Below are 15,447 nucleotides of genomic sequence, written 5' to 3' on the forward strand. Positions count from 1 at the left end.
CTGTGACCAGTAGATGACTGCTGACCCGTTAGCTCTCTGTTTGAGAACAGCTGCCCATGCAGTGGTGCAGCCCTTGTTTCTAGATGAGGCACAGTGTTAGGTTTATGCTTAATCATTACAGGGCTGCTACAACAGTTTCCTCTCACTTTTCTTGCAGCATTTACTCTCTGATGTGTGGAGTTCAAAAAAAGCCTTTCCTTCTAAGGGCTACAGCGGTGATTTTCTGTTTCCCTTCTTCAAAGGAATCTGAAATTCAAAGGCCAAATAATAATGTGTACTTGCCTAGAAATAATGTGCTGAGTTTGTAACTACTGGAGAAAATAATTTGGCACATAGTTATTTCCGTGTACCTCCCTAGCACCAAGAACAATTACTCACCAGCTGAAGACAGTGACTGCCAAAAGCGCATTTGGATGAGGTGGGTGTTTCTGGGTGGTACAGTCACGTGTTAACAAGTGTGACTGCATCACTGAAACAAAAGTATGTTTCTGTCCCCAAGCCCTTTGTACAGATATGCCATCCTCGAGAGGAAAGGACACCAATAAAGCATCTGGCAGGGAGGAAAGGCAAAGAAATGATTACAGGATAATAAGGTGTACTTAACTGCTTGCTGTTAGCAAAAACTATCCACCTGAACTGGATATAGTGTTCACAGCTGCTTCAGGAATCATTCTCTGTGAAAGCTGAAGTGGGAGGAGGTCAGCTGCTCCAAATCCAGTTCTCTGGGTATTAGAAGAAATCTAAACTAGATGGGTGGATGGGTGGGCAGCAACCAGCAACAGGGAGGGTAGCTGCAGCAAGGATAGGGATCCAGGAAGCTTGTGCAAACCTTAGAGGAGATGTAAACCTTTTCCCTGCAATACAACACAGAGTCTTCTGATAGAGACAGGAAACCAGACATAATTTTTTCTATTTGCTGAGACTGAGCTCTCACAAGGCACAGAGCTACCTGCAAAAAATCTTAGGTCCAGTTCATAAAATCTTCTCCTTGAACCCAGTGCTGACCTCCGGTGGATGGGGAGGGGAAAGCAGCATCCCATAGAAATCTTAACCTTTATGCATTTTGAAAAAGGAACTCACATTTTTTCTTAACGCAACACATGCATAGATAAATGCTAGAGATGAAATGATACTGTGTGGGGTTGTGTGATACAGTGTTTAGCACAGTGGATTCTGTTAGAGAACGAGTGATGAGTTGGAGTCAGACACTAAGAAACGATGGTCCACAAGCCACAAGTGCTTTTAATAGGATAAGTACCCACTCATTTGCTTAGATTTCTTGTAGTTGCATCTTCCACCACTAGGGTGTTGAAGGGTGAGCAGACACAGCTCAGTGAAAAGGATACAAAAGAAACCACCCTAAATTAGATTCAGATTATAATACTGTTAACAGTGCATAAATGACAGCTATTTTCTGTTTATCTACATATCATTCCATTCTTTGAGCATTATCCATTATTATTTAAATATGAGTATTTCAAGTATCTTTTCTCCTCAAAAGCAGCCCCTGTTTTTCCTTCCAATTTGATTTCACAAGATATTGTCAAACTTCTTACGTGTAAGACGATAAACAATACACTCTACCCTCCAGTAGTCATAAAGGGAGAAGCAGGGGGAGAGGAAGTCCTGCCCCTAGATATCCAATGTTATGACTCAGTACTCAGGAAATGTGAGAAACAGAGGTCTTCAATCTTAAATGTTTCAGTGGGGTTTCCTTTGCTGCCTTCTGCTAATCTGCTAATCCTTTTAGAAAGCTGAATTCCATGGCTCTTTCTGGAGACAGTAGAGCACAGCTGATGTTTAAAGCAGTTTTTTTCTTTTAGCATAATGCAGCCATTGCCAAGGTCATGGGGGCTGCAGAGGCTGTGCTCTGACTGCAATGGTAGTAAAGCGTGCTAGCTTGTACTGAGCGTGAGCCAAATTCCATTCTGTCGCATCCTAGTATCTTCAAAATTTAGCTGTGCTACCGCTGCACTAGAGCTACACGGCATGACAAGTGAGCTTTCCATTAGATTCTGGCTGGGTTAAAATCAACAGCAAAGCAAATGCACCATTTCTAGGACTTCTGAGTAGCATCTCATTTGGACCTTGATGTGAAAGCAGAATACAGTAAGTTGCAAGTGACAGAAACAAATTAGTTCAATATCTCAGGTTTCAAACCTCATCATCTTGCAAGAAACACCTCTGACAGCTGTTGTGTCAGCTGGTAGCTAGTGGGCAAAATACAAAAATTATTAAACTCCTGAGTTGGTAATACAAGGGAGGGAGAGGGGGAGAGAGAAATGATAGTAATGGCTTCTTTCTGAGTTTTCTTGTCTAATGCAAATGGCTGAAAGTCTCTTGGAAGAACAACTGGAAAGACCAGTGATAACTTTCCCAAACTAAGGGTGTCCGTAGTGGTCTCATGTCTCAGCTTCTTTGTGATGTCCCTAAGCTGCTGGCCCATGTGCCAAAATAGAGCGCCTTTGCAGGAGACTGCTGCTGCTGACAGTGGATTTGTAGTTCCTGTAAGGAGCCTCAAGTCCCCGTTCCTGCCTGACAGCACTGAATGGCTGGCAATGAAGTTGAAGCCAGGGTCTTAGTGACACAGCCTGAATCTGTTTGTCCTGAAAAGTGCAAAACCCATCCCTGTGTTCTGGTGTGGCTCTTAGTGACTCATCTGCACTCAGGGGTAGATGCCCACTGCTCTGTTAGTACTCTTAGCTGTTGGCAAACTTGCACTGCTGATTTTGAGGCAAGGGCTGTTCTTGCACTCATTTGTGCTGTGGCTTGGCATCTAGAGCATGTAAATCAAAATTGGCCAAGGTACCATCTTTGAGGCCTTAGAACGCAGCCCACAAAGCCCACACAGTTCATTGTGGTTATCTTTGACTGAACCAGCTGGCCAGGGCTGGCTGGAGTGCCTACAACGTCCTTTTAGCTCTGCTGGGACTGGGGGCATAGACTAGATGCTCTGGGGGAAGGAGGGGTTTAGAGGTGCCAGCCAGTAAGCACCCCCCAGGATCCCCTGCCCAGGTGTGCACTGCACACTGAGGGGACTCCCCTGCTCTTACTGGAGAAGCTGCTGCACAGCCTTTTCCAGAGACCAACACTGCCAGCACCGTGGTTGGTCTCTGCTTTCTCACGTGCTCGGAGTGCACAGCCCTAGTGCTTGAGGGGGGTCGAGAAAAGACTTGGGGGATATCCTGCTTCTTGGCGTGGAGGGCTGAACAAGATGAGCTGGAGCTGTCAGCCCAAGTTCTTCATTAGGTGGCCCTCAACCAAACCTCACTAAGCCACCCACCATCAGCAATGCTCTGGAGACCCTGGCACAAATTGTGTGGCTGGGTTTGGCGCTGAAAGTCACAGGGGCCGTGCCTGGCCAGGTGTGTGAGGCAGGAATGAGGACAGGAAGAAAGGAGTGTCTCATGCTTCTTCCCCTTCTAACATCTCCATGAGAAGGACCAGCTGCTCTTTATGAGGTTACCCTCCCTAGTCTGTACTGAAGAGGTGTTTCAGAGCACCAGGCACTACGTGTACCCAGCACACTGGAGGTGCCCCAGCTGTCTGGCTGTTTCCCTTGGGGCTATGCCCATGTCTGTTGTGGGTGTGCAATGGCAGAGGGCTCACAACATTGGCTTGCTATGAAACTGGTAACCCGTGAGAGCACCTTGCCTACTGCTGGGGTGCTGCGAGGGCATAACACAGGGAAGTCCTCCATTTACGGGAGAAGACAGGGCTGCAGCTGCACTCAGCTAATCAACATAGGATAATGCTAGATATTTTTAAAGCTACTACCCTTCACTGGGAATGGCTTGGCTCTATGCTGCGGGCCTGTGTCAAACTAATAAAATCATGTTTTAATTCCAAGGTGTATTTTCTATCTTCTTATTTGCATTAGGGTTTAGAACCTGTGTGTTGTTTTACTTAAAATTTCATTGGTGACTGAGGGTTACTTTTTTTCAAATTCTGTTTCTTTGTCTACTTCAAGCGTATATTTCCTTCATATTTAAGGTAATACCTTATGCTTCAAGCTAGGCAGCTCTGCAAATCCCAACTGGATCAGAGCCACAATACATTACCTCTTTTCCAGAGCGAAACTGATCCCAGATGATCCACCTCTTTAAAACTTGGGCAATTTATGCTTCCAGTACTACTGATACAAAAAAGTCATACTGTAAATGAAGAGTCTTGGTGCTTTTCCTTAAATACAACAAATGTCATCTCAGTTATATAAATTTATACAGGTTAAAAACCAATGAGTATGTTCTCCTTATACGAACAAAAGCTCTTAAAGATATTGCCTACACTGCACAAGCTTCTGGAAGGCTTTCTTGAAATCTTCATTAAAGATTGTGTAGATTAGAGGGTTAATAAGGGAATTTATATATCCCAGCCATGCTAGGAAATTAGACATGTCTTCTGAGATGTGACACCTTTCACAGGTATTAACAACTACTTCTTTTACAAAAAAAGGGAGCCAGCAGATCACAAATGCCCCCAAGATCAGACCCAGTGTAGTTGCTGCCTTTCGCTCTCTTGTGCTAGAGATTCTCTGTTTTTTCCAGGACTTCTCGTGCTTAGATTCAGACCTAGGGCTTCGTAGGGTGATAGTGCTTTTTTCGCAGTTCACCAGGGGATCTGATGTCTTCTCTGCTGTGCTGGGCATTGAAGCCGATTTGGTGCTTCTTTCACCTGCATCCAAAAGGACTTGTCCATTTACCTCCTCCCTTACGATCCGGCTGACACTTCTTCTGTGAAATGTCTTTGCTGCCTTGTATATCTTGTAATAAAGGATCAGAATCAAGGCCAGAGGAATATAGAAGGCGCCAAATGTAGAGTAAATGGTGAAAACAATGTGGTCGTGTTTGATGATGCATTCGTCATCTCTGCTGGTCGTCTGGTGCCGCCAAAATAAAGGTGGCATGGAGATAAAAATGGATATGATCCATACCACTGCAATCATGATGCCAGCATGCTTAGGTGTCCTTTTCCGTGCATATTCCACAGCATCTGTGATTGCTCTATACCGGTCCAAAGCAATGGCAGAGAGATGCAAGATGGAACACGTGCAGCACGTAATGTCCACGCTCAGCCAAATGTCACACACCACTTGCCCCATGATCCAGGTCTCCTTTACAATGTAGACAATGCTGAAGGGCATCACTAGGACTGCCACAAGGAAATCAGTCACTGCAAGAGAGCAGATTAGATAGTTGGCAGGGTGGTGGAGCTTTCTTGTCACAATTATTGCAGTCATCACGAGAGAGTTGATGGCCGTTGTCATTAGTGCAAGCACAGACAGGGTAATGGAAATGAGAATCTTGGATGTCACCCATTTGAATAGTTCTTCTGATGTACCATTTTGTTCAGTTGAGTTTATTAAATCCATGTTCCCTTTTAAAGGTGATCTTTACCAGTAGCAGTTACCTGTTGGAAAAGTAAAAACATTCAGAATGTGCATCCTTAGTCTCCAGGAAGTCTTGATTTTTGTCATCTTAAAAGACTATGGGCCCCAAAGTTACAAGAACCTCAGACTTACTATTAGAAATTATTCTGCCTCCAGACAGATTTTCCTGGCTAGCACTATGTGGGATGCTCTGCCTTCAGAATAGGGACCTCCTCTTTCTCCTTGGTTGTTGAGAAGGGCATGTCTGCATGGCAGGGGAGAGGAGCATGCTGTGGTGCCTGAGATGCCACTGCCCTGCGGGGTGCTGCATGTCACTGCACGGGGGAATGAGCCTGGTCCCTTGAGCAGGGCAGCGGCATCAATGTGGCCCCTGGGGTGCAGAGCCAGCCCTCCTGCTAAGTACTTACTCTGAATGGATTGTAGTGGAGTCTTGAAACTGGTTGAAGGTGGACAATCTCATCCTAAAGTAAGTACTAATACTGCCTTTAGGCTTGGACTGTCCACTCCACTAAGCGATGTAATGACTGTTGAAAACTTTAATCCACGGGAAGCAGGCATAATTCTCGTTTTCTCTATATAAACTCCTTTTTCCCCAGCAGTATGTGAATCCTTCCTTGTGTATAGATAAGCATGGGCTTTCTAAACTGGGACATACTTTTCAAGAGAAAACAGAAACGTGAAACATTGCAGTGCAAACAGGAGAAGAAACAATTGCATGTTGAAAGTTTCATTTTAGAGCTTCCTCTTATGCAGCTCTAAAATAAAACAGCTGAGTATATTTTAAAGCTTCAAATGGTTGACTTATCGTCTAACTGAAATATTATACATAGCTTAGAGACTTGAGAACATATTACTTTTCCTCAAGTTTTGCTATTCTGTGGTTGCTGCTGAAGAAAACTGCAGAAAACTTGGATGCTAGTTGTTCTGCTAATGACTCTACGTAAACAGTATAACTCCTCCTACAGCTCTGCAGGAAGCAAAAAGCAGGGAAATACTGATGAAAGAAATTCTCAGTTATGTTCTGGGGACATGCACCCTACTTTCTTATCAAGAAGGGTTTCTGAGCACTCTACGGACTGCAGCTAAAGTAAGAGTTTTGAAGTTTTTAGACTACAGCTTGTAACTCACGGTAATAGGATCGGATTTCATCCTCTTGTAAGTTTTGACCTGCAATTTCTTGCGTGTGGATCTACCTGATTAACCCCGAAGTGGAGTTTTCTCTGACAAATTTTGGAGTGTAGTGAGTGGGTTGCATTTGTGTTGCATTGGATGCCACATGTAGGGAAATACGTGAAATAAGTGAATAATTTTTCTTAGGAAAATGGGTCTCATTAACATAAGTTTTTGATATTATGCTGGAGTCACTGAAAAAGTATCTCATATACTGTTTATAACCTTGGATGCAGCTCACTAATTTGGTTTGAGATTCTAACCTGGGCAATGCTTTATATGCTTGTTACTGGTTTGTGTGGCGCAGGTTTTTTTGGTAGCAGGGGAGGGGCTGCAGGGACGGCTCCCGTGAGAAGCTGCCAGAAGCTTCCCTGGCTCCAAGTCGGACCCGCCTCTGGCCCAGGCCGAGCCCACCAGTGACGGTGGTCGCGCCTCTGGAGAACAGATTCAAGAAGGGGAACCTGCAGTGAGTGGGGGATTGGAACGCGAGAGGAACCCCTCTGCAGGTACCGAGGTCAGTGAGGAAGGAGGGGAGGAGGTGCGCCGGAGGAGGGGATGCCCCTGCAGCCCGTGGTGGGACGGCAGGCTGTCCCCCCCCAGCCCATGGAGGGGAGCGGGGGAGCGGAGGCCCCCCAAGATGGCCGCGGCTCCATGGCAAAGCCCGCGCTGGAGCAGTGTGTGACTGAAGATCGGCCCGCGGAAAGGACCCACGCCAGGGAAGTTTGTGAGGAACTGCAGCCCGCGGAAAGGACCCACGCTGGAGAAGTTGGTGAAGGACTGTCTCCCGCGGGAGGGACATGACGGTGGAGCAGGGGACGGGTGAGGAGTCCTCCTCCCCTGAGGAGGAAGGAAGGAGCGGCAGAGACAAGGTGTGGGGAGCTGACCCCAACCCCCATCCCCTGTTCCCCTGCGCCGCCGGGGGGAGGAGGCAGAGAGAGACGGGAGTGGGCTTGAGGCGGGAAGGAGGGAGGGCTGGGGGGAAGGTGTTCTGAGGTTTGGTTTTACTTCCTGATATCCTTGTTTTGATTTGATTGGTAGTAAATTAAATTGATTTAGTCTCTTCCCCAAGTCGAGCCTGTCTTCTGCCTGTGACCCTAAGTGGTGAGTGATCCCTCCCTGTCCTTGTCTCAACCCACGAGCCTGCCTTTATATCTTCTCCTCATCCCACCATGGCTGGGGCGGGGCGAGAGAGAGAGAGCGCGCGCGCGAGAGAGAGAGCGCGCGCGAGAGAGAGAGAGCGCGAGAGAGAGAGAGCGCGCGAGAGAGAGAGCGCGCGAGAGAGAGAGCGCGAGAGAGAGAGAGCGCGAGAGAGAGAGAGCGCGAGAGAGAGAGAGCGCGCCGGGGGGGAAGAGAGAGAGAGCGGCTTCATGGTGCTTTGTTACCGGCTGGGCTGAAACCATGACAATGTTATTGACCTACTCAAAAAGGTTTTTAGCATTGCTTGACCAACATTTAATTTTATGGAAGAACAAGGAAAGGAAATGTATTTTACATGGTGATATTTACAAATGCTGAGTGGAATCTTGTCCTGTATGTGAGCTGATTACAGCATGTGTGTGCTCTCTTTCTCTCTGTGTCCCTCTTTCTGAACTTGAAATATGCTTCATAGGCATAAAAATAGATCTTTCATCATGTCAGTGTCACCTTAAAAGCTTCTGAATGCACAGTAATTGCTAGTTTGTAGATATTTTTGTCTATAGCTAGCTGCCTTCCAGAGAAGGAATAGGCACATATAGTATTATCTGGTGAATGTTCAACGTCTGCTAAATAAATCTTCATTTTCAAGCTTGTATAAATACATGGGGAAAAAAAGTTTATTGGGAAAAACTAAGACTTCTGTTGATATCCAGCAGTTGATCATATTTTAGAACAGTTACTCATTATGGTTAATTACCTTATAAATTTCTAACTCTTTGGGTATTAGTACTTAATTGCAAGCAAGCAAAAAGCAATTTAGAGATAATGAAAGTTGATTAATAGCTTTCGAAAGATGTTTCAGTTTGGGACTGTGGAGTAAGGAAAATGGTATGGGTGGGTTTGCAAAACTGGTGTGTAGGAATAAGTAGGTTTTGCTTAGTGCGGCATTTATTTGGAGGCTCTTTATAAGAAGCAGTGACAGAAATGTGCTTACTTGCCATGTGCCATGATTATGCTTCTCTGTGTGGTTTTAAGATTATCAGCTGGTACACTCAGATTTCGTTCGGGCCGCTAGCATGGAAATACAGCAGGATTGGAGACTACCACACTGAGTTGCTAGTGTACTACTGTTAGATAGATAATTGTGCTGGGGTGTCCTGTTCATGGGACATAACCTGTTCTTTAACGGTACCCACCTGGACATATGCCCTCCTGTTCCTATGTGGAGTGTTAAGACCCTCTGCTGTTGCCCTCACAGTCCTGGCAGCAGGTGTCCAGGGTGGTCCCCACGGGCTGCTGTGCAGACCAAAGAGTGTGGCTCCATCCAAGGGAGACAGCAGTGTGGTGACAATATCTGCCCTCCAAGGTAGTGGCTCCCTTTGAGGTTACAGAGCCATTCAGTGGCTGTGCTGCTGAGGACTGCCAGTCACAAAGGTTAGTGGCTTTCCTGTCCAAGTGGGATGGGAATCCTCTGCTAACTGTGGCGGAAAGTTGCACAAGGGTATTGGGTGATCATTACCTGAAAAGATTGTTTTATAAATATGGGGAGTTGAAACACTGGCAGCATTTAAGGACTGCTGCTTCTCTCTCTTGTGATCTCTTCCAGGATGAACTAATTCTGGATTTTCTCTTGCGGAGTTGAACTCAGTTCAATCAGTGGCCATCACTGGCTTCTGTCCTCAGCAAGCAACCAAACCACTTTAGGAGTATGAAGGATGATCCTGGAAACGGTGCACTGGGTTAGGATGCAGGAGAGCTGGCTTCTGCCCCTCTGCTGTAGGCTTTCCTTGTCAATTTTTGAGCAAATTCATTAAAGTGCTTTAGTTAACTATCTGTAAAATAGCTACAGGAGTACTTCTGTGCTATCCTACTTTGCATATTTGTATTGCTTTCTCTTAGTAGCATGAATTATCTCTTGTATGCATTTAGTGCAGGGAAGATCTAATCTCAGGTGATACCCCCAGGTGCTGTGGGAATACTGGCATAACTACACACTGTATTTGCAGCTCGGACTTTGCTGTTATCCCCATGTGGGTCTACTGAGCTCTTGCCTTACAGAGCAGTCACAGTTCCTCTGCCCTGTGGTGTGGCCATCTCCTTATGGCCACATACCTGACATAAGACTTCAAAATGAAGCACGGAATACTTGGAGCTCGCTTCTCTGAGCAGAGAATTTACTCTGGTAAATGAAAACAAACTTGCAGCCATGCTGAAGAGAAATCTGTATTTCAACAATTATTGAATGGGTTCAGCAGTGACATGTAACTATTTTCAAAGAAATTATTACAGTCCAGATGTTTTTAAGGTTACTTTTGTGGAACTGGCAACTCAGTGGCCCTCTTGAAGGACTAAGATGAATCTGTCAGCTTATCACTGATACCTCAAATTCCATGGAAGCTGCTCTTGCTGCAGTTGGAAGTGTTGTCTTTTATTATTACCTTTTCATTATGTAACTGTTGTTGGAAAACTTTGGAAAGACTTGAAGCTTTGATTGCATTATATTGTCCTGAATTTAAGATTGGTGAAAATGATGTCTTGTACTTTGTCTTCATTATAGATCTTCACACAGTAAATTAATCTATAACTGGTATTAAAATACAAGTAGTATGGTATTTCAGTTGACCCATTAAAATATTAGCCTTTGATTGCTGAACAAGAGCCCTGTAAACAAAGGCAGCTGCTGTTCACCTAATAAAGCCTGTCTGTTATCTTGGATACATTAACATTATTATTTTTGAGGTATTAGCCACTTATAAAAATCTTTTTTCCTTCCCTCCCGGATATGGCATGATAAGGTGACCAGAATGTAAGTACTTCCTTGTCTGTAAAAGCACATATATCATCCTACTGCTCTTGTTTAGAGGGCATGGGGGAAAATGTCTGTGCAGCCTTATCACAAGAGTAAACATTAAATTTGTCTAGTGGCCACTCAAAGAAAAGGGAATGTTGTTGGTGCTCCTCAGTTTTTCAGGAGCTTGTGTATATGTTATTAAGCCTATAACCACCCATTTATGTCTGAGATTTACAAAATAGTAATAAGATTGCTCCTGTTCAATAGCATTAGTCTGTCCTTCCAGGTTTGGAAAACAGCACTCCTCTGCTTTTGAGTAAACCTGGAAATTAATATGAAACACCATTTGCTGGAGAAACATGGCTGGGAATGCCTTTTGGAAGGGCATCATGACCTTACTGTTTGGGGTTCTGAATTTAGGCTGAACTCTTAGAAGTTTACAGCTCTTGATTTTTGGGCCTCGTTTGTTTTATATTGCTGTAAGTACTGGCAGCAAGAAAACTTGCTGATGAGAGTTTAAGTACTGCTTTTGAACACAAGTTTTCTGGGGGATGTTTGCTTTCTTTTTTCCATGTGGGTTCCTTAGCAAAATGTGCCTTTAATTTAAAAACAGTAACAGTACTCAGAAAGCAAAATGAGCAACTGATTGAACTAAGGGTATTTAAATTGCTACAGACAGTAGTAACAGCCTTTGTCCATTAAGTAAACACAAAGTTGTGCCAGTGGCACAGATAGATGCTGCCTGTCTCTTGCTCAAACAGGCTTTAGCTGGTTTTGAAATGAAGTGTTTCACCTGCTAGCAGGATCCCTTGCTCTATTGGCCAAACTGATCTGTAAGCCAGTTAAAGGCCCAGCTTTCTTGCTCTTGTGGAAATTGATTCTACAGACGTCTTTTCCTGATGAAAGAGAAGACTGTATTTGTTTTCAGCTACTCTGTTTTATCATCTGTTCCTGTATAGGCTAACTAGATACTTACTGGAGGTAAGACTAAAATAACCATAGAAGGATAAAGTAGTTATAAGTGCCAGCCTTGCTTGGGAACTAAAATTGCTTTGAAACCAGCATTTATGAGTTTGTAAAAATCCTTCCTGATATGTCTGTGTGTCTTTAGTTACCAACCATGTGATGTACTAATGACAGTTAGCTTAGTAATGATCTATCATATTAAACACGAGTACAGGAAAATAATACTCTTTGGATTAAACAAATCTGTTTAAGAAGGGTGAGCTTGTACTTGGATCTGATAGGGGATATATACTTTGTTGAGCCTGAACCCTAGTGTCCCAACAGATGAGGAAGAGGAGAGGGGCACTTTCACTTGATTCTTAGTGTCCTGTCCTTAAATTCTTTCCTCACAATAACTCTTTCTAAGGCTCCTAAAGCTACAGTGCATCCCCTGAGACAAGGCAGGGGTGACTGGCAGGTTTGTAAGGGAAATCACTTGCCAGCTGAAGGCAGCTGCTGCAAACCTGCCATTCCTGGAATGCAAAGTAGATGTCTATCAGTAGTTTGAAGTGCGATGCAGAAATCACAAGGTTGCCGGCTTTCCTTACACAGTCTGCATTTCTGCATGCTTAAAAATCTTTCTTTTTTTCTTTTTTTTTTCCCCTCTGTATCTGATACTTACCTAGGAGGTAGCATTATTTCCAGTTCTTAATCTGTCAGCAAGTATTTGTATATGCATGCTGAAGTAATGCTTTGGAGTCACTGTTTTGGGTGGTACTGTCTCAGTACATGGGACTGAGCACGTTCTGGGCTTGAAATGTATTGGTAAGCTGGAGGTATATTGCAAAAGCTGTTTACGTTTTGCTGTTTGAGTCTCTGTTAACTGGTGTTATTTATCATTTCCACTTGTAGAAGGTCACAACAGACTCATTTCTAGAAACAGACCACAAATAACTGTAAAATTGCAGATAAATCAATTGAAACAATATCAACTAAAGATAATACAGAATTCTGCCTCCCAAGCACCTCTCAGGAGAAGCATGGGTAAATAGACAGGCTTTGCAGTGTGCCCTGAATATCAGTATAACACATGAAGGAAACAAATCTGAGAGTCCTGGAGAATAGGTGTCTCCAGCTTAGAGATGCACAAATGCATTTATTGCCTAAGCACAGGCACTCTGATTTCTTACAGAATGGCAAAGTCTGTTTCTGTGCCTTGGTAAGAGAGATGCAAGCACCAACAGCGTCAGGAACAGAATGGGGGCAGTAATCTCTGGCAAAGGGGGAGAGTGAATCACTGATATAGCTTCTGTCCTCATCTCACTGGTGTAATTAACTCACCTTCATGTTTCCTACTGAGGCTGTATAAATTGCAGCATGCTGGCTGTGACTCCTTTGACACATCTCACTCCAGGAGGCTTTGGTCCTTGCTTCATTACTTCATGAGCATTACCAAGTGCTCCGTGTTTTCCAGTCTGCAAAATACCAGACTCTTCAAGCCCAAATGTGACAACCCCACATAACGGGGATTCCTGTACCTCTGTCTCAGGGGGGCAGCTCCTTGCCTCCTGCATTTCAAAGGTGTCACTGCAGGTCCCGGGAAGGTACCACTTGAGCTAGCTTTAAACTCAGCCAGGTAACCATGGAGCAGAGTGCTCAGCAAAACCTGCTTGGGAAGCAGGGTTGCTACATAGGTGGGGTTAGTCTGTGATGTGCTCCTTGATGCCTTTGCCATGTTCTCTACTTGCATCTCTTGGACTGCAGTGTAGTCCTATGCTGCTTGTCAAGCCTGTCTGGAGGATACCTCCCCTGCTTATTGTCATCATACCTGTAGCAACTGCTGGATTTGCTTATAAGGAAGAACCGTGTTCAGAAAGTAATTATGCATTCCTTGCTGCTTCTAATGTTGAAGTTGAGGGTTTAATTTTTTTTTTTTTGTCTCCTTTTGGAAAATTAGTCACTCATCTGTGTTTGCTCTTTATTTCATGTCCCTCTGCCATCTGTTTTAATCTAGCTGAGGGGGATGGGGGGAGGCAAGCCAGCTTCTGAGCCAGCCCTCTGGGAGGGGGGAAGGAGGAGCAGCAAGAACAGCATGGTCCACAGGATGACAGACTTGCTTGTACAAAACAGTAAGCACACCTCCCAAATGCAGCTTCAGTTGTTGGGTGACTGGAGAGTGCACATGTTATGAATTTGATTATGTTGGCTGGAGAAAGGGAAAATTTCAGACCCATATGCATAATTCTTCAGGGGAGATGGCAGTGATTTATTTCTATAATTCATTAGATGAGGGGATTCAGTTTCTTCTCTTATTTGAGGCTGGTCTGAATCCCTAGTCCAGACCTCTTGGGAGAGTGGTCTGGATAGCTGCCTCTTATATTGTATATGGTGTGGAAGAGCCCCAGAGAACCAGCTCCTGGACAATAGTGTCTGTGGGAGCTGCTTCCTGCCATCTCTTCTGCTGCTGATGTTCTGAGCTGTGTAAACAAGTATCTGAGAAATGAAGTAGTGTCTGGGCACCTCATCCCCCTGTGTGAGCTCTACACTGAGCAAAACAGTACCTTTGTGATGGCAAGTATTCTATACTGAGAGACAAAGTCCCATGTAACCACGTGGTCAACACCCTGTCCTTAGAGGCAGATGCCCCCTTAGATGGGTGGTCAGGATCTCAACTTGGACCCTCTGTATCATGAGTGGGCCACTCACTTCCTATCCCCACTCTTTGGCACCCATCTTTAGTTTGCCTCTAACAGCCTTAAATGTTCTATTCAACAAAAATTTTCTGTATTAGGAAAAGATGTTTAAAAATTTTATTTCATTTCTGTTGAAGAAAAAGCAAGGTTTTAATTTGGTTTTTTGTTTCAAGTTTTTATTTGGATTGGCAGTGAATCAAAGAAGTGACTATTTACCCATCTCTCTATATAATTTGTATAACTAGTTTCATACTGTGGAGGAGTGGCTTGCTTTCATGATTATCAGCTAAATTTGTACAGTGAGGTGAAAATGCAGGATGGCTTTGCTTATGTTTCAAAACACTGCCTTTCAGATAAGGGCTTGAAATCTGTAGGAATCACAAAGCAGCGTTGGAGCAAGGAGGTTGAGAGTCAGTTTTACTTCCTTTGAATGGTAACAAAACACAGCCTTGTTTCTCCCACTTCCCACTCATCCTTATGCTTTGGGGCCATGTGTTCTTTGCTAGCCCTCTGAAAACACATGTGTACACAGTTCTAAGTCGCAAACCTTTTTCACTGATATACCTAGCTCTGAAACTCTATTACAAGGAGGAGTTCAACTTAACCACTCCCCCCCAAAAAAACCCCAAACCCCCTAATGAAATGTTTTCTAGTTAACAGGCATTTTGTTGAAATAGCTCCTGTATTATCTGACTTCTAAGATAATGTGGGCACCTTATGTCTTAGTTCCTTGCGAATTTTCTTAAATGTGGTTTTTATTATATAATAAATGTGAAAGCTTTTATTCAACTGGAAGAAACTACCTTGTTTACTCCTGGACAGTAACAAAACAATGTTCTCAAATGTGTTTGAAACTGAAAATTTTCTGGAAAAGATCTCTATTTCAGTCTACTGTATAAGAAAACATAACTTTCAAACTATTACCTGGGCCAACAGTAGGATATTTCTTTTTCTGCTGTGTGTTCACCAGGATAGCTTTGAGGGAGAACTGGTCTCAGAAGAGTTTGTTGAAAGAGGAATGAAGTTGACGCATCAATGTGCTCCTTCTCTGCAGTAGAGGTTCTGTGTGACACAAGAACAGTACAAGTCTGTGGTTAATCACTTACAATTTGGTGAGATGGCAAAATTCACATCATCTGCAGTCTTGTGTCTGCCTAGTTTTTGGAGACTGATGCTTTTTTACAAAGATTATTTTACTGCATACTTCCCCGTGTCTTTCCCTGTACTTCTTTTCACGGTGTCATTTGTCTTTGTTCTAGTCCTCATCTGATCATCTCATAGACTGAAGGTCTTGTTATCCATGTGATGGAATAACCCTATCA

The 15,447-nt window shown here is 44.0% G+C and overlaps 1 protein-coding gene across 6 annotated transcripts in view; it reads right to left on the bottom strand.

Annotated features, from left to right (window-relative positions):
- Window positions 1–1,222: 1,222 nt before the first annotated feature.
- HTR1F (5-hydroxytryptamine receptor 1F) overlaps window positions 1,223–15,447 on the bottom strand; it is a 127,890-nt gene continuing 113,665 nt past the window's right edge. For 2 of the 6 annotated variants that reach the window (XM_041124828.1, XM_041124829.1), the window contains 6 exons: window positions 15,050–15,187; window positions 12,774–12,907; window positions 12,115–12,365; window positions 8,893–9,482; window positions 5,797–6,033; window positions 1,223–5,409 (listed from right to left, as the gene is read on the bottom strand). In XM_041124828.1, the coding sequence (XP_040980762.1) occupies window positions 4,271–5,371 (1,101 nt within the window). In that variant the 5' untranslated portion in view covers window positions 5,372–5,409; window positions 5,797–6,033; window positions 8,893–9,482; ... (1 more) ...; window positions 12,774–12,907; window positions 15,050–15,187 and the 3' untranslated portion in view covers window positions 1,223–4,270. Of the gene's footprint in view, window positions 5,410–5,796; window positions 6,034–8,892; window positions 11,361–12,114; window positions 12,366–12,773; window positions 12,908–15,049; window positions 15,188–15,447 lie in introns of those variants that run through there. The other 4 variants (XM_041124827.1, XM_030019831.1, XM_030019833.1 and 1 more) reach the window with 4 other exon arrangements.

Source organism: Aquila chrysaetos, chromosome 7, assembly GCF_900496995.4.
Source record: "Aquila chrysaetos chrysaetos chromosome 7, bAquChr1.4, whole genome shotgun sequence".
In the NCBI taxonomy this organism is placed as follows: Eukaryota; Metazoa; Chordata; class Aves; order Accipitriformes; family Accipitridae; genus Aquila; species Aquila chrysaetos.